The sequence below is a fragment of the Oxyura jamaicensis genome, chromosome 10 (genome assembly GCF_011077185.1).
Source record: "Oxyura jamaicensis isolate SHBP4307 breed ruddy duck chromosome 10, BPBGC_Ojam_1.0, whole genome shotgun sequence".
NCBI classification, from domain to species: Eukaryota; Metazoa; Chordata; class Aves; order Anseriformes; family Anatidae; genus Oxyura; species Oxyura jamaicensis.
This window is the reverse complement of record NC_048902.1, coordinates 8,581,926-8,609,014: the sequence shown is the minus strand read 5'-3', so window position 1 is coordinate 8,609,014 and position 27,089 is coordinate 8,581,926. Positions and strand designations below refer to the sequence as shown.

The 27,089-nt window shown below is 39.1% G+C and overlaps 1 protein-coding gene across 5 annotated transcripts in view; it reads left to right on the top strand.

The window, feature by feature from the left end:
• The window catches only part of PEAK1 (pseudopodium enriched atypical kinase 1), a 120,620-nt gene that overhangs the window by 79,975 nt on the left and 13,556 nt on the right, over positions 1 to 27,089 (top strand). For 4 of the 5 annotated variants that reach the window (XM_035335906.1, XM_035335908.1, XM_035335907.1 and 1 more), the window contains 4 exons: positions 1,931 to 5,191; positions 12,318 to 12,434; positions 14,365 to 14,561; positions 23,506 to 24,254. In XM_035335906.1, coding sequence (XP_035191797.1) covers positions 2,043 to 5,191; positions 12,318 to 12,434; positions 14,365 to 14,561; positions 23,506 to 24,254 — 4,212 coding nt within the window. In that variant the 5' untranslated portion in view covers positions 1,931 to 2,042. The remainder of the gene's footprint in view (positions 1 to 1,930; positions 5,192 to 12,317; positions 12,435 to 14,364; positions 14,562 to 23,505; positions 24,255 to 27,089) is intronic. The other variant, XM_035335910.1, reaches the window with a different exon arrangement.

Below are 27,089 nucleotides of genomic sequence, written 5' to 3'. Positions count from 1 at the left end.
ATACAGTTAGACTTCAGCCCCATCTGGTGTTGGAACAGAATTCCTATTTCAGAGTTTTCCAGCGTAGGCTAGCCCTTTGCCAAAACACAGAGCAGTACGTGAGGAGACTGCCAAAGTCAGACAAGTGTCAATTTTACTAATGATTTCTGTTGTTTGCACCACTAATGAAAGCCAGTTGTACCCATGGTGAATTCCAGCATAAGTGTCCTGCTGCTGAGTTACTAACCTCTGGCTTTATAGAAAGCTGCATCTTTAACGGAGTGGGTTTGGTATTACACTTGCAACGTACCTATGTGACCAGCAAGCATGTTTTCATCCAAAGCCAGTAAAATTATAAAATTACTGTTTTATCAGTGTCTGTGTTAGCAGAAGCAGCAACAGACAGCCTCTTTTACCTCGGTAAAATGTCAGATCATTTCTGAGTTATGCAACAATGATGAAGAGACCAGAGTTTGTGGTTTTGGCTTAGAAGGCTTAAAATCTTCAGGCATAAAACTCAAATCTGGGATGCTCCAATGACTGTGAAGTATAACAGATTCATGCCTGATTTTTACTCAAGGTTGATCATTTCAAGAAAAAAGACAACTCATTTTGAAATAGATTTACAATTATATTTCAGTTGTTTCGGAGGGGGGAGAGGGTTGTAGGTGGAAAAACTACTTGTGAAACAAATCAGGAATGAAAAGTCATCCATAGCTCTGTTCTGAGGATATCAGAATGGTTTATTGCCACCATAGCAAGCTAAAGAAGAAACTGACTTTCTAGAAAGGCTTCCCCAGCATTTTAGCTGATTTTTCAGCGTAGAGTCCAGCCTGTCTTGTCAAACAAAGTATCTGTCTAGTTATAATTTGACTCCACTGAAAAAAGTGCTTAAATGGCAGAGTTTGGAATTGGTTGAATATATTTTGCCACTTAAGCTCAGCTCATTCAACATTTGAAGCTAAAAGGAGTGATCTAAATTGCATTTGATAGAGTAAAGTATATTCTTTTACTTTCTTGTCACACATTTCAATGGTTATTTTGAAGACAATATGCACTAATCCTTGGTTTTATGTCCTTTTCCTGGCATTTGATTTATTGGGCAAAAATTAAGGTCAGTGGTCCTGAACTAGCAAGATAATTACTCTGTATTCTCAGTCATTGCCATTTTTCTCTCTCTGCTCTGAGTAATACAGGGCTTCACTGACAAAGTTTTAATTCTTTATGTCAGAGAAGAGTACTTGCCACATTTTTTTTGCATTTCATCTAAGTAGCGCTGTGGTGTAACCTGGCAGGCAGCTAAGCACCATACAGCCCTCACTCACTGCCTGCCCCCTCTCCCTCTGCCTTACAGTGGGATAGGGGAAAGAATTGGGAGGGGAAAAAAAGGTAAAAACTCATGGGTTGAGAATAAGACAGTTTAACAGGACAGAAAAGGAAGGGAAAACAATTATAAAAGAATTTGCAGCGCAAGTGGTGCACAATGCAGTTGCTTACCACGCCCAGCCTGTCCCTGAGCATCATCCCCCCCAGGTTTTATTGCTCAGCACATGGCATGGGACATCTCTTTGGCCAGCTGGGGTCAGCTGTCCTGGTTCTGTCCGCTCCTTGTGTACCCCCAGGTACCTCGCTGGCAGGGCAGTACGAGAAGCTGAACAGTCCTTGACTCAGTGTAAGCACAGCTCAGCAATAGCTAGAACGTCTGTGTGTTACTGGCATTATTCTCAGGCTAAATCCAAAACATGGCACCATACCAGCTACTAGGAAGAAAATCAACCCTATCCCAGCTGAAACCAGGACTGTAGTTTTGTAAATTTAAGTAAAAAGAGCTTAAGGCATCAGCAAAAGGCTGCTTGGTTATTCCGAGTTGTTGTTAGCAGCATTCAAAAAAGTATAATGATCATCCCGTTTTTTCCCCATTCTTATCCTCCTTCTCTCTTTTGTGTTTCAGAATGATCACTGCTCAAAACAGTAGCCATACCAAGTGAACAAAGAGGAAACACATGGATTAAATTCTGACCATGCACTGAACAGCACAGCATCAAGTGCAAAGCTCTGGGAAAATGTCTGCTTGCAACACTTTCACTGAACACGTCTGGAAACCTGGTGAATGTAAGAACTGCTTCAAGCCAAAAAGCTTGCATCAGTTACCCCCAGCGTCTGAGAAAAAAACCCTCTCGCATGGCAATCTGAAAACCAACGCAAACCAAAGTAACAGCCGTGGTGGAAACAGAGGAAACTTCCGACCACCTGTGGCAAAGAAACCCACGATAGCTGTGAAGCCCACCATGATGGTAGTAGATGGGCAGGGTGTTTGTGGCGAAATCAGCACGCCGGATCATTGTGAGAACAAATCGGTGCCCCCAAGCTGGAACCGAAACAAAGCTGTCTTGAACAAAAAACCACTGAACAATAATAATGAAGATGAAATCGAAGGTTATAGCCATGTTCACAGGCCTTATGGCAACAACGATGGTGTAGGTAAGATACCAAATAATAATAATAATGGACTGACAGAAGTTTTGAAGGAGATTGCAGGTTTGGATACCACACCTCAGCTAACTGGAAATGAAATGAACTCGAGAGAAACCTTCTTGGGAAGAATAAATAATTGTTACAAAAGATCACTAGAAAGAAAGATCCCTCCAAGCTGCATGATGGGTGGAATGAAGGATTCGCACAGTAAGCATGTTATTCTGAGTGGAAGCACTGAAGTAATAAGTAATGAAGGTGGACGTTTCTGTTACCCAGAATTCTCTAGTGGAGATGAGAGTGAGGATGACACGTTTTTTGGCAGCATGCAGGAAGAGCATGAGAGCTGGGATGAAAGTGATGAAGAGTTGCTAGCAATGGAAATTCGCATGAGGGGCCAACCTCGCTTTGCTAATTTTCGAGCTAACACCCTGTCTCCTGTTCAGTTCTGTGTTGACAAAAAATGGAACACTGTGCCCCTTAGAAACAAGTCTCTTCAGCGGATCTGTGCGGTCGATTACGATGATAGTTATGATGAAATTTTAAATGGTTATGGGGAAGAGACTGTAATTCTTTATGGGCAAGAGAGCATGCAGAGCATGGTATCTTCTGATTCTACGTCTCCCGATTCTTCATTGACAGAAGAGTCTCGTTCTGGAACAACCAGCAGTTCTTCACAGAAACTCTGTAATGGAGGATTATCTCCTAGTACTCCTCAGGACATCAAATTGATCGAACCAGAATATGAAAGTCTCTGTGTTAGTCAGCAAGTGAATGATGCATCAAAAGCTTCCAGAAATGTTCCAAAGAACCTAGAAACCCACAAGGCAGTCCTTGCTCTTCGACTGGAAGAGAAAGATGGCAAAATTGCTGTACAGACTGATAAGCAAGAGAATAAAAGTTCTTCAGATGTTACTGGTCAAGCTGTAACTATCAACTTGGTGCCCGTGGAAGAGCAAGCTAAACCTTACAGGGTGGTGAATATGGAACAGCCAGTTTGCAAGCCATATACCGTAGTGGATGTATCAGCTGCCATGACCAATGAATGTAAAGACAGTCCAACTGAAACCTCAGAAACCAAAACTGCATCATCTAACCCAAGTTCACCAGTAACTCCAGGCACGCCTATTACATCCTCTGCAGCATCACCTGCACGAGTCAACGCTAATCTGAAAAAATCCAGTGCAATCAGATACCAAGAAGTGTGGACTTCAAGTACTAGTCCAAGACAGAAGATACCTAAGGTAGAGTTAATTGCTAACAGCTCAGGACCTTCTGTTCCTCCCAGGAAGACAAGCCACAAGTCAGCTCCTACTTCACCTACAGCTACAAACCTTTCCTCAAAAACTATCCCGGTTAAGTCTCCAAATTTATCTGAGATAAAATTCAACAGCTACAATAACGCTGGCATGCCGCCTTTTCCTATTATCATTCATGATGAACCCACTTATGCTAAGAGTTCCAAAAATGCTATTAAAGTTCCTATTGTAATCAATCCAAATGCATATGATAACCTGGCTATCTATAAAAGTTTTCTAGGGACCAGTGGAGAGCTATCCCTCAAAGATAAAACTACCAGTGTAATAAGCCACACATATGAAGAAATAGAAACAGAAAGCAAAATGAGTGAAGCTATAGGGAGCAAACCCAGTGAATTTTCCCAAGCAAAGGGGGTAACTAATAACACCGAATGCAGGCTGGGTTCTGTGGCTCAGAAGGTCCAAGAGTTTAATAGCTGTCTCAGTAAAAGTCAGATATCACCACAGAGAAGTCATAGTTCTGACCACAGCTCCCCATCAAGAATTCAAAAGACAACCCAAGAGCCAGCAGATGTGACATCGGAGGCTTCTGTTGGCAACAGCAGTAGAGAGAATGCAAGCACGGTGCTTTCACAGATTGTGGCTTCCATCCAGCCTCCACAGTCTCCGCCAGAAACGCCTCAGTCTGGACCCAAGTCTTGCAGTGCGGAAGAACTGTATTCCTTACCCCCTGATGCAGATGCTACTAAAAACACCCTGGTACGACCCAAATCTCTTTTTACATCACAGCCTGAAATAGAGCCATCCAAGACAACGGAAAACACGGCTGTTAAAATGCAGAAAGATACACTGTCACAGCCGGTCGCCACCCATTCTCCAAAGCCAGTGAGAGGCACACCAAATACTGCAAGTCCCAAAGCAGAGCAAGCACCACCATTTCCTCCTCCACGGTCCACATCTTCACCCTATCACGCAAGTAACTTGTTGCAAAGACATTTCAGCAACTGGACCAAACCAAATAGTCCCACCAGGTCAACGGAGGCTGAGTCAATCCTTCATTCGGAAGGTCGACGAGCTGCTGACGCAAAACCCAAACGCTGGATATCGTTTAAGAGTTTCTTCCGCCGCAGAAAAACTGATGAGGAGGAAGACAAAGAGAAAGAAAGAGAAAAAGGAAAATTGGTGGGTCTTGATGGAACTGTAATACATATGCTCCCTCCTCCTCCAGTTCAGCGTCATCAGTGGTTCAGCGAGGCAAAATCAGAGACCAGTGAGAAGCCATCAATTGTTTTCATGTATAGATGTGAACCAGCACAGACTGAACCAAAGCTTGACCAGCAATACAAGAGTGGAGTGGAGTCTGCTATTGCTGATGCACTAGCAAAAGACAGAGGAGAAATACAGGAAAAGTCTCCAGAGAGCTCGGAACAGAAAATAATGAGCCATTCATCACCACCTCAGATTCCGAAGAAAATCCCCAGGTAATCCACTTGTCTTTTTATTCATTCAGCTGTGAACTGCACTGTATGTACTACCAAATAAGGAAGAAATCATGGGGTTTTATTAAGTGTAAAATTTTCTAAATATTTTATTTTAGGTGTCTTAAAGTATATTCTAAAAATCTTTGCTTTATATTGGATATCAGAAAGAATTTTAAAAAATTACTGGGAACAGTAACTGCTATTTGGAGTTGGTATTTGCAGGTTAATTAATACATTGTGATAGTCATGTTCCATTGAATCAGATTTTCCTGAATTTCTAGTTTAAGAAATAGTTCTTATGTTATAGGAGAGCTAAATAATTCCTCTGTGGAAATAGAAGGCTACTATTTAAAAGAAGAATAGAAGTGAAAAGATCTGTGACGCATAAAAGGTGGTGTGCTAACTTTATCTCACATACCCACGAAAACAAGATTGGCTAATTAACTTGATGCTACACTGCAACATCACTGCTGCACTCCTAAAATAAGCCATGTGAAAAGTAATAATAGAATTAAATTATCTATAAAATAATAAATCCACATTTTGCAAGGCCTTCAGCAATTAATATACTCAGCCCCCTAACAGTACTGCATTCAGCAGAGCCCATTGCTCCATTTCTGCCTGACCATTTTGTTCAGTGATTTAATTTTTAATATTTTTTAAATCATAATTTGCTAAAATAATGTGTTGTTTGTTTTCTCTAGGAATATTTGGTCAGATTATTTATCTTACTCTATAAATTCCTGGTAGTTGAATGTTTTAGGTCTTGGTTTAAAGGCCTGTTTATTCCATTCTCAAGGATACACATGCTTTTTTGGTTGTCTCCAAACACAAAGAAATATACTTGTTCCAGATACACATTGTTTTCAACGCACCACAGAGTTCCTCCAGTGCATGACAGCGCATAACGTAGGGAACTGGAGATATTCATTGCAGGCTATTGTGTGGGCATAGTATGCATTTCACTGAGTATAGACCACAGCTGCAGAAGTATTAGACTAGGTCTTCTAAGGTTATTAAACAGACTGATTCCAAAATAACTTCAAATTTGCATTATTTAATTCATTGCAACAATAACCTACTGGTAGGAAATTCAAAAAATTAAAAACTTTGTCACCTATGTGGGAATTTCACAAATGTATCATGGAAAAAAATGTGTTCTTTTTTTTTTTTTTTTTTTTCTCTATTGTCTTCTCTATTAAAGAAAATCACAGCGACTTCTAGTTAAATGTTTTAAACTGATGAAAAATGACCATTGCATGGAGTGGAATTAAATCCCTTAATATCACATCTTGGGAAGAGTGGTATAGCATTCTCATGGAGGTCAGGACTACTTCTCAGATTGTTTGCCTTTTGTCGGACCTGGAAACCCTTGGGGTGTTATGCTGGTGATAGGGTTTATCATAGTATGATGTAAAGCTGGTTTCTGTAGGTTTCAATTTGAATTAATTGCCCCCAAATACAGTGCATATTACAGTTTAAGGCTGAAGATTATGGAGAATGTACCCAGGGCTGGAATAACTCTTGACATGAGACTAGTCTCTCTAGACTTACTCTAAATTAAATGGGGAGAAGTAGGCAGCTTTAGAGAACAAGTTAAAGAATCGGGGAAGTTTGTGCTCCTAGTTGTCCTTACAGAGGAACAAGTTCTTTGCATTATCTCCAGGGGAACCTGAAGAAAGTGACTTTGTGGCAACATGTTTCCAGCAGCCTTAGTGAGTGTATCGCCATCAGCAGGTTCACTCACCCTCCTGTGCTGGCACGACAGTTTGTGTGGTCACCTCTGGTGAACAGACTGGGGAAGTGATCCAGGGAAAAGTAACTGCTGATGTATTTTTCAGCCAGATCAATTCTCTGATCTGACAAGGGAAGACAGAAAGGACAAGCTGCTTATCTCAGTGGTAAACAGCCATAACAGACTCATCGTTGGCACTTGTTCTTAGACTACCCTAGAGATGGTGCTGTTATCCTGTTTTGTGTTTTACACTGTTACTGGACTCCCGTTGGCCCTTACTATTGAAGGCAGTTGGTCATTCTGTCCCATCTGACTCATTTATTCCAAAAAGTATTTTTACTTTTAATTTTTCTGCAAGTCATGGTGATATTGGCTGAAATCATATCTCACCATTTTTCCTGGTGCAAATCAGAATTCTCTAAATGCTAGAATTGGAATTTCTTCTTCCTAACAATATTGTTCTGTGGCAAATTTCTACAAATTAAAAAATAAAAGTAAAAAATGGAATACTGAGAAATACATTGTTAGAACACTAGGCAGTGGATTTTATTTATATTACCTTGATGCAATTTAAAGCCTTAAAGTAGTTTTTTTTTGTTTTGTTTTGTTTTGTTTTTGTTTTTTTTTACTTAATTTTAAATACCGTTGAAGAGACAGAGAGAAACCTTAGACTGCCAGAAAATGAAGGAATTTAGTTGAAGGGTTTTGACTTCTCTTTTTAATATTCCAGTAGGTGAGAATCAGGGTTGTGAACTTCCATTCACACAAGCAGGAGACCTAACAGGTGATGCTATACTTGTTTTGTGTTAACTCATCAGATGTTATTAAGAGGTTATTTTAGTGTTAATTCAGGCTAAGATATGTGCCTGGAAAATATTTTTTAAATCTTCAGTTAAGCTTGCAGAGACATAGAGGAAAACTGAAGAGATGAAGATAGCAATCAATTAATGTGACACTTGCCTGAGAATGCCAACACAAGTAAGCTCACTGAAAAAATAAACTGACGACCTGGAAAATAAGATAAGCTTTAAAAATGTCAGATTACTAGGGATCTTGAAAGTAAATTAAATGAATATACAATATTTCTTTACTTTGCAATGGATTACAAAGCTGCTAGAGATTGATAACATAACCACAAAACAGGTCTGAAGGTATTTAAAGTTATCACCAAGAAAGGTCAGTTCATCCCTTTGAACAGCACTGGCATAAGGCACAGTTGTTTGGAAAGCTGGAAACTATATAAAAGAACTTGGTGTGGTTTTATCCATGTGGTAGTTTCTTTCTGTTTGGAGCCAGGTTGCATATAAGGTGGTTCCAAAGGAGACAGCAAATACTAATGTATTAACTGTACCAAAAATTTGTAGATGGATTAGTTTTTGCTAAAAATCAGCAATAATGTCAGCCCTATTGTAATTCAAATGGAAATCAGGTGTTCTCAGAACTCTTAGGGTTCATTTTTTATGATGCAGAAGGTCTTGCCAGGCAAATGCTAAAACTGACCTCTACAACGGTAACAGCATTTCTGGCCTAAGCCATTGTCCGTGATGAAGGTGGTGTGGCACCTGGTGGAATCCACACAGAAGTTTAGGAAAGAAAGGATCTTCCTAGTCCACAAAGGCTTTGTTTTCTAGTGGATCAGACTCTTGTTACAGGAGTTTCACAAGATAAAGGTTTCTTCCTCATTGAGAGATCATTGCTTACACCCAGGAGCAACTTTTTAGATCAAGCCATTTCCTAAAAGAAAACTGCAGCCCTGCCTTCTGATTCTTCCTTTTCTATCTTCATAAACCATATCAGAGCTGAACTAAAACATTTTGACACCATTTTTAGATGGCATTGCCTTTGTAAATCAAGGTACAAGTGCATTGTGCACAGCCATTTCCATTTGTTACGTACCGAATTGAGTAGTTTCCTTTCATAGCCACAAGTCACTCATAAATTTTCTTTATAGGCTCTTTGGGCCAGACTTGGATGAATTAAAGATAAAATTCCATGTTTACTTGAAATGCTTGAAGTAATGAGGTCTGTATATTCATTCCACTCTAGTTTAGGTAAGAAGGCATTTCTTCATAGCTCAAGTTGGGATTATGAATCTAATTCCTAAACTGATGTTAACTTTGTCAATAGGCCTTGAAACTAAGCTGGCAATCAACAGGCATGAGTTCTGTTGACCCATAGATAGAAATGATCACTACCCTGTTTTATCTTCCAAAATGAGTGAAACACCTATCATGCCTATAGATGTATATGTTTTGAAGATTTGTTTTTAAACATTTACCTTAAAAAACATACTTGTATGTCAGCAATTTGGGTTATTTTAAGGCTATTTTTTGTGAAAATAGCCCATGGGTGTTTCACTGGGCACGTTAATGGGCTCTATACATATCAGAGGGCAGCAATATCAAAGCTTTTGATAATGTCTTATTATCCTTCAAATCTTACCCCAGTGCCACTCTTGCTATACAAATAGTTTTAAGATTTAAGATCACTGTAAGGTTATGTTTAAAAATATGTCCTCTGTCCCAGTTTGCAGGACCCCTTGTACTGGTTTTAAACTAAGGTTCTCACCTGAATGCAAAACCTTTTAAATGTAGCTTGCATAAATTGGTAGGAAAATTCAAGGATATTTTTGCTGAAAAGAAAGATTTTTCTTAACCAAGTCTACCGAAGTGGAAGAAACTTCTACCCAGAAAATTCAGATGGAACTATCAATTCCCCTTTCCCCCTGAATCTACCTTTATTTGCTTTTTCTAGGTATCACCAAGGTTTATTTACTTTAGTCAAGTGCCCAACGGTGATTTATAAGCGTTAGCCACCTTCCTCACCTTTGTTTCATCAGGGAAAAATTGCCATGAGACTCTTTCTCCAGAACAACTATAAGCTAACAGATTTAGAATTTATGTACGTTCAGTAAACAAAAAGTTAGGTGAAGTTTTATGTGAAGAAGATTTTGTAAGTCTTGAGAACAGTTAAAGAACCAAGTGGAAGTGATTTTATTGTTCATTATTTCATAAATTCAGATGGAGATGGTAAATCGTGTATTATTGTTCTTAACTTCTCCAGTACAGTCTGTAAAATGGAAAGACTGAAAACATAAAATGGATAAACAATTTTTATAATGTGCAGTTAATCTGTGGAACTTGTTGCCATTAAGTTTCGCTGACACTAAAGAGCTTAGCAGGATGTCTTTCCTGGATTATGAAAATGTATTGCCATTATCCATGCTAACATCGCATGATGAAAGATTTTAAAAATAATAATAATGGAATATCAATTCTCATGCTTCAGGAATAAGCCAACTTCTAAATAATAGGAATTAGGAATAAACTTTATGGCTTAGTTATTGCGAACTGCCAGTTGGTGAAGTTTCTTTCACTTTCCTCTTGACTGTGCCTGGCTAATGAGGGTGGAGAAGCTGAACTGCGTGAGCCACTGGAAAGGGTTTTCTGTGCCCGTAGAGTGTTCTGATTTAACCCTGAGCACTGATCATCCCTGCTCAGTGTTTTGCAGAAATGCAGGGGTCTGGGTTCTGAATGAAAGTTCCTCTGTAAGGTGGCCTTTGATCACCTCCCAAGCCATTAACATCTCTGCATTTTTCCTCAAGCATTATTCAATAAATTTAGGCTTTATTTTAGCTTTATTAGCTTAAAACCAGTAGGGCCCGAGGGAGTCTCAAAGGGATCTCTCTGAAACTAAATCTGTCTACAGGTTCCACAGATATTTTGTGTAAAAGAAAAATATTCTTCCTTATCAGGCTCTCTCATCTCAAGCTGTATGTCTACCGTGTTACTGCTTTGCTGATGTCCGCTTGGTGGAGTAGACATCAGAGATCAGGGTCTGAGCAGGCTCTGAGCCCATGTCAGCTTTTTTCTGAGTTTCTGTCACAAATTTCTCCCCCTGAACTTAAGTGCTGCCTTACCAGAACTGTACTCCCTCAGCTTGACCTCGAGATCTGACCCTACTGCAGGAACACGGTTTCAGAATCACGCTTTTCAAGTATTTCACCTCTTTATCTCCCTCGTATTCGTTGCTGTTTATTAATCACTCTGATTGAGAAGATGTGCATTGAACAGAGGAAAATATAGGTCACACAATAGCTGTAATTCCACTGTCCTTATAAAAAAATAACACACTGCACAGCCTGCTTTCCGGATTCTTACTGTTCCAAAAGATTAAGGAAAGTTTTAAACCACATCATCTTCCAAAAACTGGAGGAGGATAACCTGAGGGAAGAAGTAGAGGCATTTGACCCTGTAGAAAACTGCTTTTAAAATGATTTTGAGCTTGTACACATGTACATATGAATTCAGGGGCATGTTATCTGAAGGACAGTCCCTTTTAATGCAGGTTTCTTTGCTATGCATAATTCAGCTTCTTCAGAAAGCAAATGTGCTCTCCGTGTATGGAGGGCTTCTCTGCCTATTACCTGGACTTGTTTAGTTTCAGCCACATGTGCCCAAGGAGCAGAGTTCTCTGAGGTAATTAATTCATTTCCTCTGAAGTTCCTTTCCGAAATAAGAAAGGGAAAAAAAGGGCTTGGACGGAGCAGACTGTGCCCACGATGACAGAAGCTAAATATGTGCTCTTACGCACGGCATCAAGGAATCCACGCTGGCAAAATAGCTATAAATATCCCAAATAAGGGGAGAGCTTCAGTATCACTTGCAGTCAACAAGGAGATACACATTTATACAAAATGGGGCTTACATGGCTCTAATCTCAAAGAAGGGCTTGTTTATCAGCTGCTCTGTCTGCTTTTCTCAGACACTAATATATTTTTAACTGTTTAGACTACTGCATGAAGCAAAAGCAACTGTTCATTTGGTTCTTGTAGCTTAATGAGTGAGGAGGTTTTCCCCTTTTGTTCTCTCTGTGTTATGTCAGAGATGATTGCAGGTTGGCTTTTTGCTTGTTGAGTCAGTACACCGTGTATGTGTGCTTGCTCTCAGGATCTCTCTCCCACTTCACTGTTAAGCTACATGGAAGCATTTCCTCACCGATTTCATGGCCTGACATCTCGTTGCAACATAATATGTATTCATTTCAGACACTAAAATGGGTTGGATACAGGTTCAAGATGTCCCCTTACTTTTAACAGCAGGCTGGTCTAAGTTCTTCAAACCTCTGGAAATTTGAACCTCCTTTTCCGTAGCTTATTACCATGACTAAGACCATAGTTGTCATACCAAAACAGTGATGTAGCAGTGTGTGACCTGTTTTTCATCCACGAAGGCAGTGGAAGAGTTAAGAGGGCAGGGCTGTAACCAACTGGTGTCCCGGGGCGCTTTGGCAAGCCCCTGGACCAACCCCCTAAGGTAAACATGAAGGTGCAGTAGGTGTATCACTCTGTGCAGAGTTCAGCCTGTTGCTCACAGCTTGCACAACTTGTAGCACATCAGAACACTGTGGAATCAATGGCTCGCCAGAGTTTCAAGACATGATTAAAAGACTCAAGAAGGCCCTGAAAGAATTTCCTTTAATGGGGAATTGTGTGAGTGAGTATAGTGGGTGAGTTGTTGTTTTTTTCTTCCTTCCTTTCTAGCTGTTGGTTTACGTTGTTTGGCAAAATGCTTTTGAGCTTAGGTTTAGCGTATGTGCTTGCATGTGTCTCGTATGGAGAATGGGGTCTGTTCTGCACCTCACCAGTCGATACTAAAAAATTACTTAGAGATGTGATTTTTCTGGTATGTGGCAATGACAGAACCGTAAAGCTAATAGAAACTATTTTTTTCTGAAAGAAAAAGTTTCTGTTGAGGAATGCAGGTAAATGTGTGATTTACAGCAACTGCAGGTTGTAAGTTTAATTTCTCATCAACTTATGAGCCTTTTCACTGCTTTAATTTTATGTATGCTTTACTCTGAAATTATTTTAGGTTAACTCTTTAATGTGGATATATTTAGGGCACTTGGAATGTTCTTCACACCATTGCTATGCATGGTACTAAAAATGAACAAAATTGTTAATGCTGATTAAAAACTACAGCTATTTGAAGTTATGCCATTTTTTCTCCTTTACTAACAAGTTCTAATGAGTTTTGTTTGTATCAGCCTGCAGTTAAAATTCATGAGTCTGAGAGTAGAAACAGCATGTGCGCGCTGCACCGTACATGGGGTCTTGTGTTATGCAAACTATTGGCATGTTGTAATCTTTGAAGTCTGTTGGGATTGCTAGAAGACCGTGTACCGGGGTTTTCAGTAGTTTGGCTTTAGATTAGAATAGAGAGACCTATGCCTATAATGTATGTTAACTCTTCGGGGGTTTCATCTCTCTTCCCACTTGTAAGGATTTGTATCATGGAAATTCAGCTGCTCTGCCTGTTTAAAAAAGCACCATTTTTGTTTCTGTTTATCAGAATTTGTCTTGTTTTAAATCTGTACCATGAAAATTAAACACCTGTACAGATATCACCTGTGGCGACCATCTTTTTGAAGGAAGTGCCTCGCCCCTATCCCTTATGAAAGTCACGAGTGCTTAAAATTCTTGCTGTTCTATTAGAGCAGACTGGAATAATGAGAACTGGTGAATAGGACATATGCTCTTGAGATTTGGCTATAATCACTATTTGTTTCTGTCAATGAGAGAGCATAAAGGCACGGAAATATTTTTGGTCTCTCTGACGTGTTTTATCTGGCACATTATTGATAATTGCTGCTGTGTTTTCAACCGGACTCTTTTTTAAGCCTGAACAGAGTATTTTTTTAATATATTATGCATAATTTTTAAATCATACTGCTGTAAATATACACAGAGAAGCTGATTGAATCCATGATGTTCACAGTTTTGCACTATAAGTAATCATAGTTTGATTAAAACACCATAGCTAAGAGCAAGTACAGAGGAATATCTTCATGGCCTTTTGTGGCTGCCCTAATACATTAGCAGATGGATTTTAATCTTGGAGAATTTTATATGGGAAACGGATTACTAGGTTAAATGGGCTACTGATCTGTTTCCCAAAGTGTCAGCTCCCAAAATCCTACCAGTATATGAAAATGTATCATTAAAATGTTACGCATTTTTTAAGACATACGCCCCCCTGGCTATACCCTGGTACTTTTGATTAAGCTAAATTTGTTCTCATTGGAAAAAACACCTTAATCCCCGTTGATGTCCTATGAGTTCTACACGTTTTATGCAGAGTCATTATTCCTGCATACATATGCTGATTGCATCCATCTGGAAAACATTTTATTATCTTTTTTTTTAATGAAAGGTATGAACTATTGTTACTGTTTGAGTCAAAACTTGTTTCTTCTTACTAAGAAAAATAAATATTTTAGAAAGTTGCTCTTAAAAGGGGCTGAGGGGGGGGCAAAAAGGTTATTTTTTATTTCATTCCCTTTACTAAAGATACATAATGAAAAATCTGGTGTTTTGCCATTAGGATCTAGTGTGCATAGCTTTGATCTCCAGGTGATTTTGTTTTGTTTGTTTCAGCCAAGTGCCCGATGACACAACACTGGAGGATTTGTCCCCTCGTGTTCCTAGAGCCGTGTTTGTGAAGCAGGACAATGGCGGCAGCGCCTCAGTCATACCTGTATCAACTGTCCGTGTCCCGCAGGGGGAGGAAGACAAGGAAGAAGCTTCACAATCTCCCGACTTAAATCCTTGCAGTGCTACATACAGCAACTTAGGTAAGTGTATACTCATAGAGGAAAATATAAGTTAGATCAAATTTTGGATATCTTTCTAGGCTGAGAAGTACCTTGTCTTTGTAACTGCTCAGTATGCTTTCACAAAGTTAGTTCTTAAAGACACACTTTTTTAATATCTATAGAAAATCAAATTCTTTCTCTCATTCTGAGAGATACAACCAAGAAAGTGAAGATTCAACAAACACAAAGGTTTTCTTTTCCATGATTTTAAAACTATGTCCAGGCAGTCTTTTAATTGCCCTTAGTGATAAATATCTCAGAGATAGTTTTCAAAGACACGTTGTTTCATCTATTTGGAGGATTTTTTATCAAAAAGCAGCTTTAAAATACAGACTAAATTATCTAATGCTTTTAGAACTATAATTGGATTTCAGTATTTTTCCAAGCAGCATAAGATAGGATTTTTTATTTTATCGCATCAGTAACTGTTAAAATACTTGCAGTCCTCTTCTGTTGACTAAAAACTTTCTTGTCCTAGTTTCAGGATTTACTTTTGCTCTTTCAGAAAAGTTTAAAATAGGAATATCCCAACGGTACTACACAATCTATTCAACTGTTACTGAATTCCCGAATCATATGAAAAATGTGCATGTATGCAATCCCTTCTCTGGAAGACAAGTGAGCAAGACAAATAAGCATCTCCCAGTATTGTGAGCCTCCTTTTCTGAAGCATTTTGATGTGGAGTACTGTGAATTTAGTGATGTCTATAGGCATGTCTTCTAGAAGGGCAAAAATCCCTCATTTATTTATTTTCAAGAATATGTAAATACAAGTTTTTCAGTAAGGCTCCAATCGTGCAAGCATCCTGGCATATGAAGCATTTGGACGAGAATAAACTGACTGCATTGAGGTGGCTCACACGTATAAGAGTTTGGTATGTTCACACATGTTTAGGGATTGAGGTCCATGTTTTTAAACCCTCAGGTGAATATGTTCCTTAGACATTCAGCAATAGTGTTGATTTTTTTTTTTTTTGCTTAAATGTGAGTTAGTGGCTGACATGTAGTGTGTTCTGCTAATAAAACATTAATTGGGTTTAAATTTATTGTTTGGGAAGCATAAAGAGGAAAATATCCTGCCCAAGAATTATAGGAACATCTACCAAGAAATTGTAACTCAAGAAGAACTAAAATTTAGATGTTTATGGTGGAATTCTTCAAAGACCTAATAAGTTATTTTCCATTCATTGTGATATATGTATATGTGTGTATCTATATATTTTCTGTATTTAGGACATACCTACATTACAGATATAGTCCAGACAGTAGATTCAGCTATACCAAATCTATTTAAAACATGATTAGCCCATATTCCCAACTAGACTGATACATAAAAGGATGAAGTCTTGATGGCTTCTATTGTATAACTTAATTTGTGAAATACCACTTATTTCTTGTGGTGAGATGGCTGTTTTGTAGCCATAGTGCTCCTCTGGTCAAGGATTACTTGCATTTCATATCCAAAGCAATGACATTGTGAATGTTTTATTTAAATCTTTACTCGGTTCAGCTCGCTTTTCTCCTGCAAGATGTTACCCTGATGGCCGCTGCTTCAGCACAGCGAATGCACTTCCATTTGTAGACCACTTTTCTTCCCACAGTATCTCACAAAGTGGGAGTAGTAAACTCATGGGAAATGTAATAACACATCATTAAACACTGGAACAGGTTGCCCAGAGAAGTTGTAGAGTGTCTGTTTGTGGAGATGCACAAAACCCAACCAGACATGATTACAGACAGCCTGCTCCAGCTGACCCTGCCTGCCTGAGCCGCGGGTGGGGGCACTCAAGCACCTCAAGAGGTTCCCTTCAGCCTAAGTGTTTCTGTGATTCTGTGAGCACTTTTGTCAGCGTTATTCCTCTGTGTGAATGTTCCTTTGTAAAACCATACAAAACCAAACCCCTTAGCATTTTATTCAAAAGCTTATCCTTGTCTTCGGGTCTTTTTCAGATTCACTGTCACCAGTTTTAGATATGAAAGAGTTAAATGAACTTGTAGGCTCATCTTGGTCTGGCTTGGCAAGCTTGCTGCTAGTTGTTAAAAGCAATGCTACCCTAAATGGCACTGAGTTCTCTGGCTGCTGTTCAAACTTTTTTTTTTTTGGTTTATTCGAGCAAGCTCACTTTCTAATTCAGATAGCTATCAAGAAACGACTAGGTAGGGACACAGAGTAACTCCTACTTGTTCTCACATCTTACATCACCCAAGCAGCAAAATCACACACTTTGTACAGTTAACAAAAACTGATGTGTTTAACTGAAAGAAAGGATAATAAGAAAAAAATGTAAGATAATCAAGTTGGATTACATTTGCCTTTTGCTTCAGCTGCAGTTGTATCTATAGTTACCTTTTTATGGTTACATACTACAGTTTGTGTAGTACTTTGGAAAATATATCGTGAACATAGCAATTTGCAGCATAATGCACAAGATTGACTTTTTAAATACTATGCTAATACATACTCTTATCTTTTTTTATGGAAAAGCAGACAATATTATATCCTTAGTTTGATAAATGTCTCATCTTCAGTTGTGACACATTACATGAAATGAAAAGCTTACTAAGTTTCCATCTGTAGTCAGGTGGTAGTTGATAGCAGGTACTGCCCTCAAATACATTTGGTTTTGGCCCTTCCCAGCTCTCACAGTTGTCGCATCAGGAGTTTACGGTCCTGTCCACAACTACTGAAACTGTGCCAGCAATGACTTGTCAGGTACCAAATGGCAGATGCAAAACTTGAGAAAGCTCATTTATAAAATAGGAGCTGTATTTGTTATTTCATCTAACATGTAAAACCATGTGTCTAGGAATTAAAAAAATGCAGGCAAGCCTTACAAGACAGGGTATTCTCTTCAGGGAATCAGATACAACATAAAAGACAGGATTTTGAGGAAACAGGAACACCCATCATGATGATAGGATAAAAGAGCTCAGGATGGATAAACAGGAGGACACTTCAATCAGAGTAGAGAGGTTATGTGTGTCTCATTTTTACCACACAACTGCCGTGACCACTGTCAAGCCCTGGTGATCACAGTTGAAGAAGAATGTTCAAAAGAAATTGTGTAGGCTCTAAAGAAAAGCTTTGAAAAGGCCTTGTGTTGTGACAGGCACTTTGTAGTGACAGATTCTAGATGCTGGATCTGTTCAGCTTATCAGAGAAACAGAGTCTGATCAGTCTTGATCATGGTCAGGGTACTCATGTGGTGAGCAGACCTATAATGAGGAATACCTTTGGTATCAACAGTCAACAGACTTAATAAAATCCGGTGCAGCCAGTTGAATCTCATAGTAGAATCACACAGATGTTCAAACCTGTAAGGTGGGACCTGGATGTTTCTCTTTTAAGGTGTGCCCATAATTGTAGCAGAAGTTAATTCAGGTAAGCCCTGTGGTTTATGATAAGGAAAGCAATGAACTAGATGATTAAAATCCTTTCCTTGACAAATCTTTAAGTTTTTCTATGTTTAAATTTCATTGGGGAAATTGACTTGATTGAATTTGCACCACTGTGGGTAGGTTAAAATATTCTAAATATATTCGGAGTAGCATTTCTATCCTTGAAAAAATAATAGGTGGTTTCATTATCAGCTATTTTACTCGTTGCACCTAAAGAAATGGGGAAAAAGGAGGCAACATTTCTCAGTTTCGTTTGCTGACTCTGGAAAAAATACCAAATCACAGCATGTACGTGGAATATTGCCTCCGTCAGTAAGTCCAAGCAGGGCAGCGTGCTTCAACCAGGCTATAAACAAGGTGATGAAGTCATTGTTGACTAAAACTGGATAGTTCAGTGATAAATGGTGATTACAGAATCCACGTGATGCATTTTATGTAACATGTATTAGTACAGGTAGTACCTTTAACATGGTGTAAGGGCGGGCAGCAGCAAGAGCTGAGAAGTCACCAAGGCAGATGAGCTGGAGCTTTTATTTATTTAGTACCCACCGCCCATCTCAGGATAGAATAGTACTGTGCAATCTCTAATTGTTGATGAGAAATTGGAGGTGCACCATGAATGTCAGTTAACAGATGTCAGTTTTTCTTTCTGTTCAATAAATTGTTGTTCTAGTAAGATGTTTATCAAATTAACTGTAAACAACTTAATATAATACAGGATTAACTATCACATCCATGTAAATATGTGTATTGAATAATTTTACAGAATAGCGTACATGTACTGCACTTACTGGACTTGCTGGATGCTTTTGCAGTGGTTGGAAGATGCTTTTATGCATCTGTGGGTTTTTTCATGATTTGGTTATCTATATTAGTCAGGATGAGAGTTCATTAAGGAGTGATGTATTTTTACTAGTTTGAAAGATCAGTATAACTGATCTACTTATACAAATAATCTTTTCCAATTACATCTATTCTGTAATGAAAAAGTAGATTGTAAAGGATGATCAATATCTAAGCACAAAGAAAGAAGGCCAGAGAAGGGATAATGTGTACACTGGAGATAGCCAACCTGTAGCTCTCAAGGATTTTACTTAATGAATACTCTAATCAGCCTTTATGACTGGGTTTTGTAATATGAAATGGGGATATACTGACATGGAAATTACTAGGATGTCTGACTCCATTCCTGGCTGTGGAGAGAAACAAGTAAGCAGAGGCTGCCAGAGCTAACACTGTTGGACCACTCCAAGATCCAGCTGTGTGGTCGGTTTTCCTGCAGGCCTGTAAGAAGCCATTTGAAAATTCCTCTTCCTCAATGGTCTGCAGTGTACAGAGTCCACAGTTTTGATTTTATTCTGTTGGGATTTTGATAGACCTGATCTTGGAAGGTTGGTTACCCATGTTGTATGTGGATGATTGTTCATTTTTGTTTTCCGTGGCAATACAAAATGTGAAATCTTTATCAAGCTGCTGTGGTAAGTTGGAGAGCAGCAGAGGTGTGAGTCATTTTAGCCCTGTGGGTCCTGTTCATTCATCTAAATCCCTCCTCTAGGGAGCTAGAGATTAGAGTGCCAGAGTGGTCACTAAAACTAAGAACACCGTTAATAACCATGGTGATAGTGTAGTCACTATAGTGAATACTAGAATATTGTTTTCAGGCATTTTCTAATTCACATGTTCCCACAAGGGAAGTTATCCTTGGATCAGAGATGGCAGTGACATAAAATCAGAAAAGATTGCTTTCAAGAATAAAGGAAAATGTAGGACAGGTTGCAACGTCAAGAGCAAGAAGAATTTGGAGAATGTACAGAAGCAGCCTGTTGTAGTTGGAGTACCGAACTAACATACGTCATGTATTGTAGAGCGATACATGTCTCAGGAGCAGGTCTGTTCAAGGAAGGATGGAAGCCTGCAGCACATCACCTACTTGGCTTGCCTGATTCACCAAGAGTTCTTTTTCCAATTAAAGAAGCATTTTCCTTCACAGTTCTGAAATTTCTCAACTGTGCATGCTACTGATCTGATCTAAGCCAAAAAATATCGATACATGGTGGTAGCAAGAAATCTGAACATTGTTACTATATGAAAAACATGCTTATGAAATAGAAAATGGAGTTAATTCTGAGCACAGTGTATCGGATTGGATAATGACCAAACATAAACAGGTTGCAATGCCAAGCTCTGATGATTAATCAGTTACCTAGAGAAATAAAGCGTTTTTTTTAAGCCTGATTTAGAGTTTCATACCTCTGTGTGGTGTCTGGAGACTTAAAGTATTAATATTAAAATAGTGCAGTAGGATTCTACAGTGCAAGATGATATTATACTATAGAATTGCTTAAAATCCTCTATAAAGAGTTAATATTTTTCTTTCTTAAACAGCCTAGAAGCCACTGCAAAGATCTTTGTAAGTGGGAGCTTAATATTGTGCCCATTTCTCCTTTTCTCCTTGCCATGTTGTAATGTCAGAGAGTCTGTACAGTAGGTAAGGAAAGTGTGCAAGGGGAGAAGGAAGTGGCAGGCAAGAAAACAAAGAAAATGCTTTGGTACTGCTTGAGTGCAAAAGAATGTTCTTGTGTCTTCAAAATTTAAGACAAACTTTTTCTTCCTAGGCATTGATTATTTAAAAAAAAAAAAAAGGCATGCAGTAGCCATACCATGCTTGGGAAAGGCTGAGTTGGAAGGCCTGGTCGAATGGGCATGGAAGAAGTGTACAAGGTTAAGAAGTCAGCATAAAAACCGTCCAGATACAAAGTTTTTCAAGCACGTAATCCAGGTGGATAGATTTAAGTACGGAAAACCTGGTTCGTGTGGGGCTAAACTACACTGTAACAAGACACATTTAACAAACTCATTTTCCTCAGTTGAGAATATTTGAAAAAGAAACTACATAAAGACTGCCAATGAATGCAGTTCTCTGGATCCTGCCACCCCCACCAGACATCTGCAAAGACAAATTCTGGTTATGAAAAGCTTCTCCAATTATGTCTTGATGTCAGTTCCAAAAGCTACGCAAAAGCTACAACTAGCGAAAGTCGCTGGTTGCAGTCACAACATCCCTCTGTATGAATGGCTTTTGGGACAGGGCCATTAAAGCAGACAGGAAACAAAATCAGCAAGAAAGATTCAAATCTTACCTTTCTTGGAGAGGGTTTCGCCTGCTACTGCTTGAAATGTGCATCTTGCTCTAACGCGTTTTCTTGCTCTTACAAGATTAGAAAGTCACACAGACAAGGCGTATTAGGAAACTGCCTACTGAAATTGGAGCCTTTCTCCAAGCCCCAACAGTCAGTCTATTTTAGCATAGTGGGGAAGAGGGGAAGAATTATAAAACAGACAAGTGATCTGAAACACAGAGTGGTGCCAGGAGGAGAAGTACATAGGTCACAGATTTTGTAAGAGTAAAGAATTGGTATGGAAGATGACATGTTTGGATGAGTCAGAAAAACGGGCAAGCAGAAATGAACTGGTCTCAAGGTTGTGCAAAAGACTGTGGCATTTGGATGTGTGATTCTGGCATGCAGATACCAATTCTACTTTTGACTCTGAATCATGCCACTCTTCGTGTCTGCAAAAAGTACATTTCTAATACAGTTTCTGTACTGCTCAGCTGGCACCAGCGTTACGTGCTGCAGCACATCAAAAGCTGACAGGAAGAGAGCCTCTGTAGAGCACATTCGCTGCAGTACCGGTATCAGAAAGGAGCAGTAGAGGGTACTGAGTGCTGTATTTTTTTAAGTGACCTTTACAATGGTTTGAAAGAGACACACAGGAATTCTGCAGTATTTCTAGCCTTCGAGCATTTTTATTTTGTGTGAGCTAAGAAGTGGTGACACAGGGGAGTAGCCCTATGCAATTTTCCCCGATGATCAGGCTCTAGAGATCCACTGTCAGTGCACATACAAAGTTAATAGAATTTCCTGCTCAAAATTCAGTTTTTAAACATTGGAATATCCAGGCTTATCACAAAAATCCATAAGGCTTTTCTGAGTGTTTCTTGAGCTTAAACAAAAGATAGAGATACAACTTTCACTTGTGATGTTGTCTCCTTGGAATGGTTGAAAAGAGAATGATCATTAGGAATTCAAGGCTGTAGTCCTCTCTTTACAGGGATTCAAAACGTACCTTACTAGAATAGTCAAACATTTGTGGCATCTTTCTACTGGCTTATCCTTCTTGGTAAAGATGCTCAACTGCAATTATGCAGAGCATCCATTTCATGTCTGCTGTGCTACAGCTGCAAAAACAGGGCTAGTAGAAAATGTATAAAATAACTTCTCTGAAAATGACGGTTCATTATTAAGAGTGGAAAAGTCTCATTTTGTTATGAGTAATAACTGCTTAATTGTCCCAAACAGCAGCCAGTTGATCACTTGTATTGTCTGTTTACTGTTTGTTTGTTTTCAATTCTCTCTTATATTGCTGTCATTTATTTATTCTTTATTTCCAAGAACTCTGGCAGTTACAAAACATAATTGTCCTTTCTAAAATCCATCCAAAACACAGGATGGCAAGTTTATCTTGCCTAGAAGCACACACACTCAAATGTAACCAGTCATTCAGAGGAAATCCCATTTTTTTGTACACATGACCTGCTATTTGGAATCTCGACCTAATCTCTATCACATTATCTACGAACTCAGCACTGTCAGCAAAGGTGCCTGTGGCAAATGAGTAAGGGAAGTTTATTAGAGACAGTCTTGGTTGGGGGTGGGTGGCTCTTTTAAATTGTTGGGTAGTCTCAAAATACAATGCTACTCTCACTGAAGCCAGTGGCAATGCATTTGTCAGCTGCAGTGAAAGTAGGTGTAACTTCCTTGTTTTCAGCTAATGAATCTGCTAGGGCAATCTTGCCTTTCTAATGTGACTGCTGAAGTATCTAAATTATATTGTTAGTATCAGAATGTAAACCAGAAAACTTCAGGAACCATGCTTTCAGCCTCTTTAGCACGTTTCAAATCAAAGTGATCAAGAGCTTTACAGACGATTATGTGGATATATAAAAAAGATCATCTCACCTGCCAGAGAAGTGCATCTCTCAGAGAAATAGCTCACACAGCCACTTAACAGCATCCACCCATAGTTTCAGCACATTTGAATAGGAAGTAAAGAACACCATTATACTTGATGGACTGCAGGCAGAATTCGGGGAAGCTGAGCATCATTACTGAAAGAGAAATTTGGCCCAAGTGCCAAAACTGACTTGGTTTCTGCTTGCACTTTTTTGTCATTAATGCCATGTGATGTAAAATGCCAGCATTGTCAGACTGAAACTGATTTTAATCTATAGGCTAAGGTCAAATAAAGGCAGGCTGTATGTGGTAATCTCTGCATGATGCTGATTAGCCATTTTGCTTTCTGATTAGTTCATCATTTCAGGTATGTATTTAGGTTTTCGCCAAATGGGGAGGGGGGTCCTAGTCAGCTTTTTTCTTTTCCCTTCTTAAATTTTGTTGAAAAGTTCAGATATGAGCAGCAAAGTACTTAAATCTTCTGATCCAATTATTTTCTTATTACACAGGACAGTCCAGAGCAGCCATGATACCTCCAAAACAGCCAAGGCAACCAAAGGGAGCATTGGATGATGCCATTGCCTTTGGAGGACTGGTAGACCAGGAGACAACGAACAACTTACAGCCAACACCACCTCCGCTGCCGAAAAAAACAATTTTGAGAGCCAACACAGAGCCAAGTCCCAGAGATCTCCAGAAGCAGGCTCTTGAGAACAATCTGTGCATTGTGGCCAACCCCACCTATGACATTGACACCAACTGGGAAGCAAGCAGTGCCTGCTCTTCAGTCAGCTTGGAGCTCAAGGTGCTGGACAACGAGTCGGGAGATTCCTTGGACCGGCCTACAGAAAAGCTAAGGACGACCACCTCAGCAACTAACAGTGTTTCCAGCCTAACCACTATCAGTATTAGGGACCGGTGTTCCAATAGCATGGAGTCTCTGACGGGGAGGCGCATCTCGCAGACTAAGCAGGGCAAAGGTGTCCAGAAGCCGCAAAGGCAAGCACTTTATCGTGGAATTGAAAACCGAGAAGAAGTGGTAGGTAAAATCCGAAGCCTTCACACCGATTCACTGAAGAAGCTGGCACTTAAATGTGAAGACTTGTTCATGGCCGGACAAAAAGACCAGCTGCGATTTGGAGTTGACAGCTGGTCAGATTTCAGGCTAACCAGTGACAAGCCCTGTTGTGAGGCGGGCGATGCAGTTTACTACCCAGCTTCTTACGCAAAAGATCCTCTCAACAATTATGCAGTCAAGGTAAGAGGGGGTTGAAAAATGGGGACCCTAGACATCAGGGACAGAATGTAATGATAATAAGAGTAATCAGCAACACTCCCACTTGTGGTTGGTCCTACAAATAAAAGTGCTGCTTGCAATGCCATGTGAAATGTAAGAACCCGAACATACAGGCGTTTCCTTCTATAAAGAACCACATTTGCAATACTAAAAGTTAATCTGCATGCAGGTGAACCTATGTTCAAATGCTTAATCAGATGATACTAAATCATCACTCTTAATATTTTTCAAGTTTTACATTTTCAGAACTTTGTAATTTTAAATATAACCTCTAGAGTATGTCTTTGTGTTCCTGTACAAAGCCTTGTGTTGTCACCAGCATTCATTACCAGCCTTTCAAAATCTCCCATCTAGCCATCAGGGCTGCCTTATAAGCTATACTAAAAAAGTGGAATTTGTCCGTGTTGGTTTTGTTGCCTTTTACTAAAGAAACAATTGATTTGTGTCTAGGTTATTGTTCAGCTAGTGCATAAAAGAAGTAAGATTTACTAGACTTACTGCTAATATATTAATGAACAGTTGGCAGCTATCTCGCTAGATGTTGTAACTTGATGAGGTTTATATAGGTAATTTTTTCTGAGCGCTGTATCTCTGCAGTTCTCAAGGGTTTTCTGGTAGGATGATAGTAAGAAAGACAGCTGAGAGTCACAGCCCTGTCAGGCTTCCTGTGTGACCTTGAGCAAATCACTGAACTTCTGACTCCTCCCTGTGGAAACTGAGATACAACAGCTATTACCCAGCTCAGGCGTGAGGCGTAACCCATTATTCCAAATAGAGCCTGTTGGTGTTCTGAGAAAGGCGGTGTTTTACAGGAATAAAATGTCGCTATTGCTCCTGCGATATTGCTTACAAGAAAGATATAAAAATAAATGAAAGGTAAGCTTGTTTCAACTGATACTTTCTCCTGAAGCAGCATCTTTTTAAGGCAGATTTGTGGGCATAGTCACTTACATTTCTTTAGTTTACCAGGGCTCTCTTTTTGAAAAGATTTGAAATGAAATATGGATGCCTTGTGCATGCCATGTCCAGTGGTACCAAACAGCTGAGAAACAGATCATGAGTAGGATCATGAACCTATCCGCTAATGTAGTCTAGTTGCAGAATCAAGACTAGTCTTACTCGGGTTCTTTTTGTTTTGTTTTTAATACAGTGATGCAAAAATCATTGCTTCTGGGATCCCAAGTAGTATTTTTCTATATGCCCAGGTTTGGGTTACCACTACTGTGATTCCTGTCTGCACAGGCAGGACTGATGCTGTTGTTTTCTTCAAGATATTTAGAAGAATAGATCTCTTGTATAAAGCTAGTAAGAAGAGAGCACAGTCATGTAGCATCATCAAAAATATGTACAATGTTATTTTCTGTTACACTTCAGATGTTGTCTTAAAAGTAGTTCTCAGACTAAGAAAATTTATTACAGTATAATAGGTGTGACAGTCTCGAGTGTGAGTCAAGTATCCATAAAAATATAATTGAGTGGGAGGTCACGGTGAACTGTTGTGCTGTCGTGTTAAGAGGAAAAGTTATTCTTGGAAATACCCTCCCTTCCAGTTAATGTGATGTTGGAGGATACTCGCACTACAGATGTACTGTGATTTCTGTACAAGCCAGGCAGGACCAGCGTATGGGATTACTGCTTTGTTTTCATTTTCTCTTTCACATACCTAACCTATTTCACATTCAGTTAAGTTGGGTTCTCTTTAGTTCCGTGTTTCTCTGGTGCGTGTTTTTATTGCTGTATTCCCGGCACCGATGTACTGAACTATATAGCCATCTTTAAATGGCAGTTATTGGATTTTCCCCTTGAAGTTGAAATGTACTAACACTGATTTTGTCTTAACATTTGCTGCTAAGTTGAACTTTGACTTGTAGGTCATTGATCTAGAATAATTTTTACAAAATCTCCTAACAACAGATTGCTTTTAGATTACGCAGAGATTTTGTGAATTTAGCTTCAAAAAATGCACCAGATTTACTACCATGGGTAATTCTTGTATAAGCCAACTTACATAATCATCTACCTCCAACCAATATGCTATGCATTTCTGTCGTTTTAACCCCCGTCATCCCCAAAACAGGATGGCAAAAACAGTGAGATGAAAATTAATGGCATGCCTAGTGAATCCAAAATATAGCCTTCCTTTTCTTTTGATCACAAGAAAGTAGCAAAAGGAGCCTTAAAATACACTTTGAAAGTATATACGGAGCCACATCTTCTGACAGTGTAAATTTGTGTAGTTCATTTGAGTTTTGCAGAACTAGCCAAGCAACACCAGCTAATAATTGAGATGCTTTCTAAGTTCACCAGTTTTTACAGTAGATGTGAGAAACATTGTGATATTGTTTTTTATTATTATTATTTCTCAATTTGTAGGAAACAAGAGATTTGCCCCCAGAAGGTATTATGGGTGTCAATGCACAAGCCAAAAAAATAATAATGTTAATTCCTTATCTCCAAAAGTATAATTATAAAAGCACTGTTAAAATGTAAGCTTTAACGGTTTGACTACTGCTGAGTTAAATTCAGAAGAATGAACCTTGTGTGCAGGTGAATATGCCCATGCACACTTTAAAATCTGGTGGTATCACTGAAGATGGTTTGATAAATTTGGTGAAGAAGAAGTGCAGCTTGTTCCATTTGGTGTGGATATTAGAGGAAACACAGTTTATAGGAGTGCGTAGTTTCTAAGCATTGTATTGTGCTCCTTCTCTTTCACTTGATCTGTTAGTAAACAACCTGTGCCAAAATGTTGCAGGAAGCCCTGTGGAAATTATTTTGATTGAAACATTGCAAATA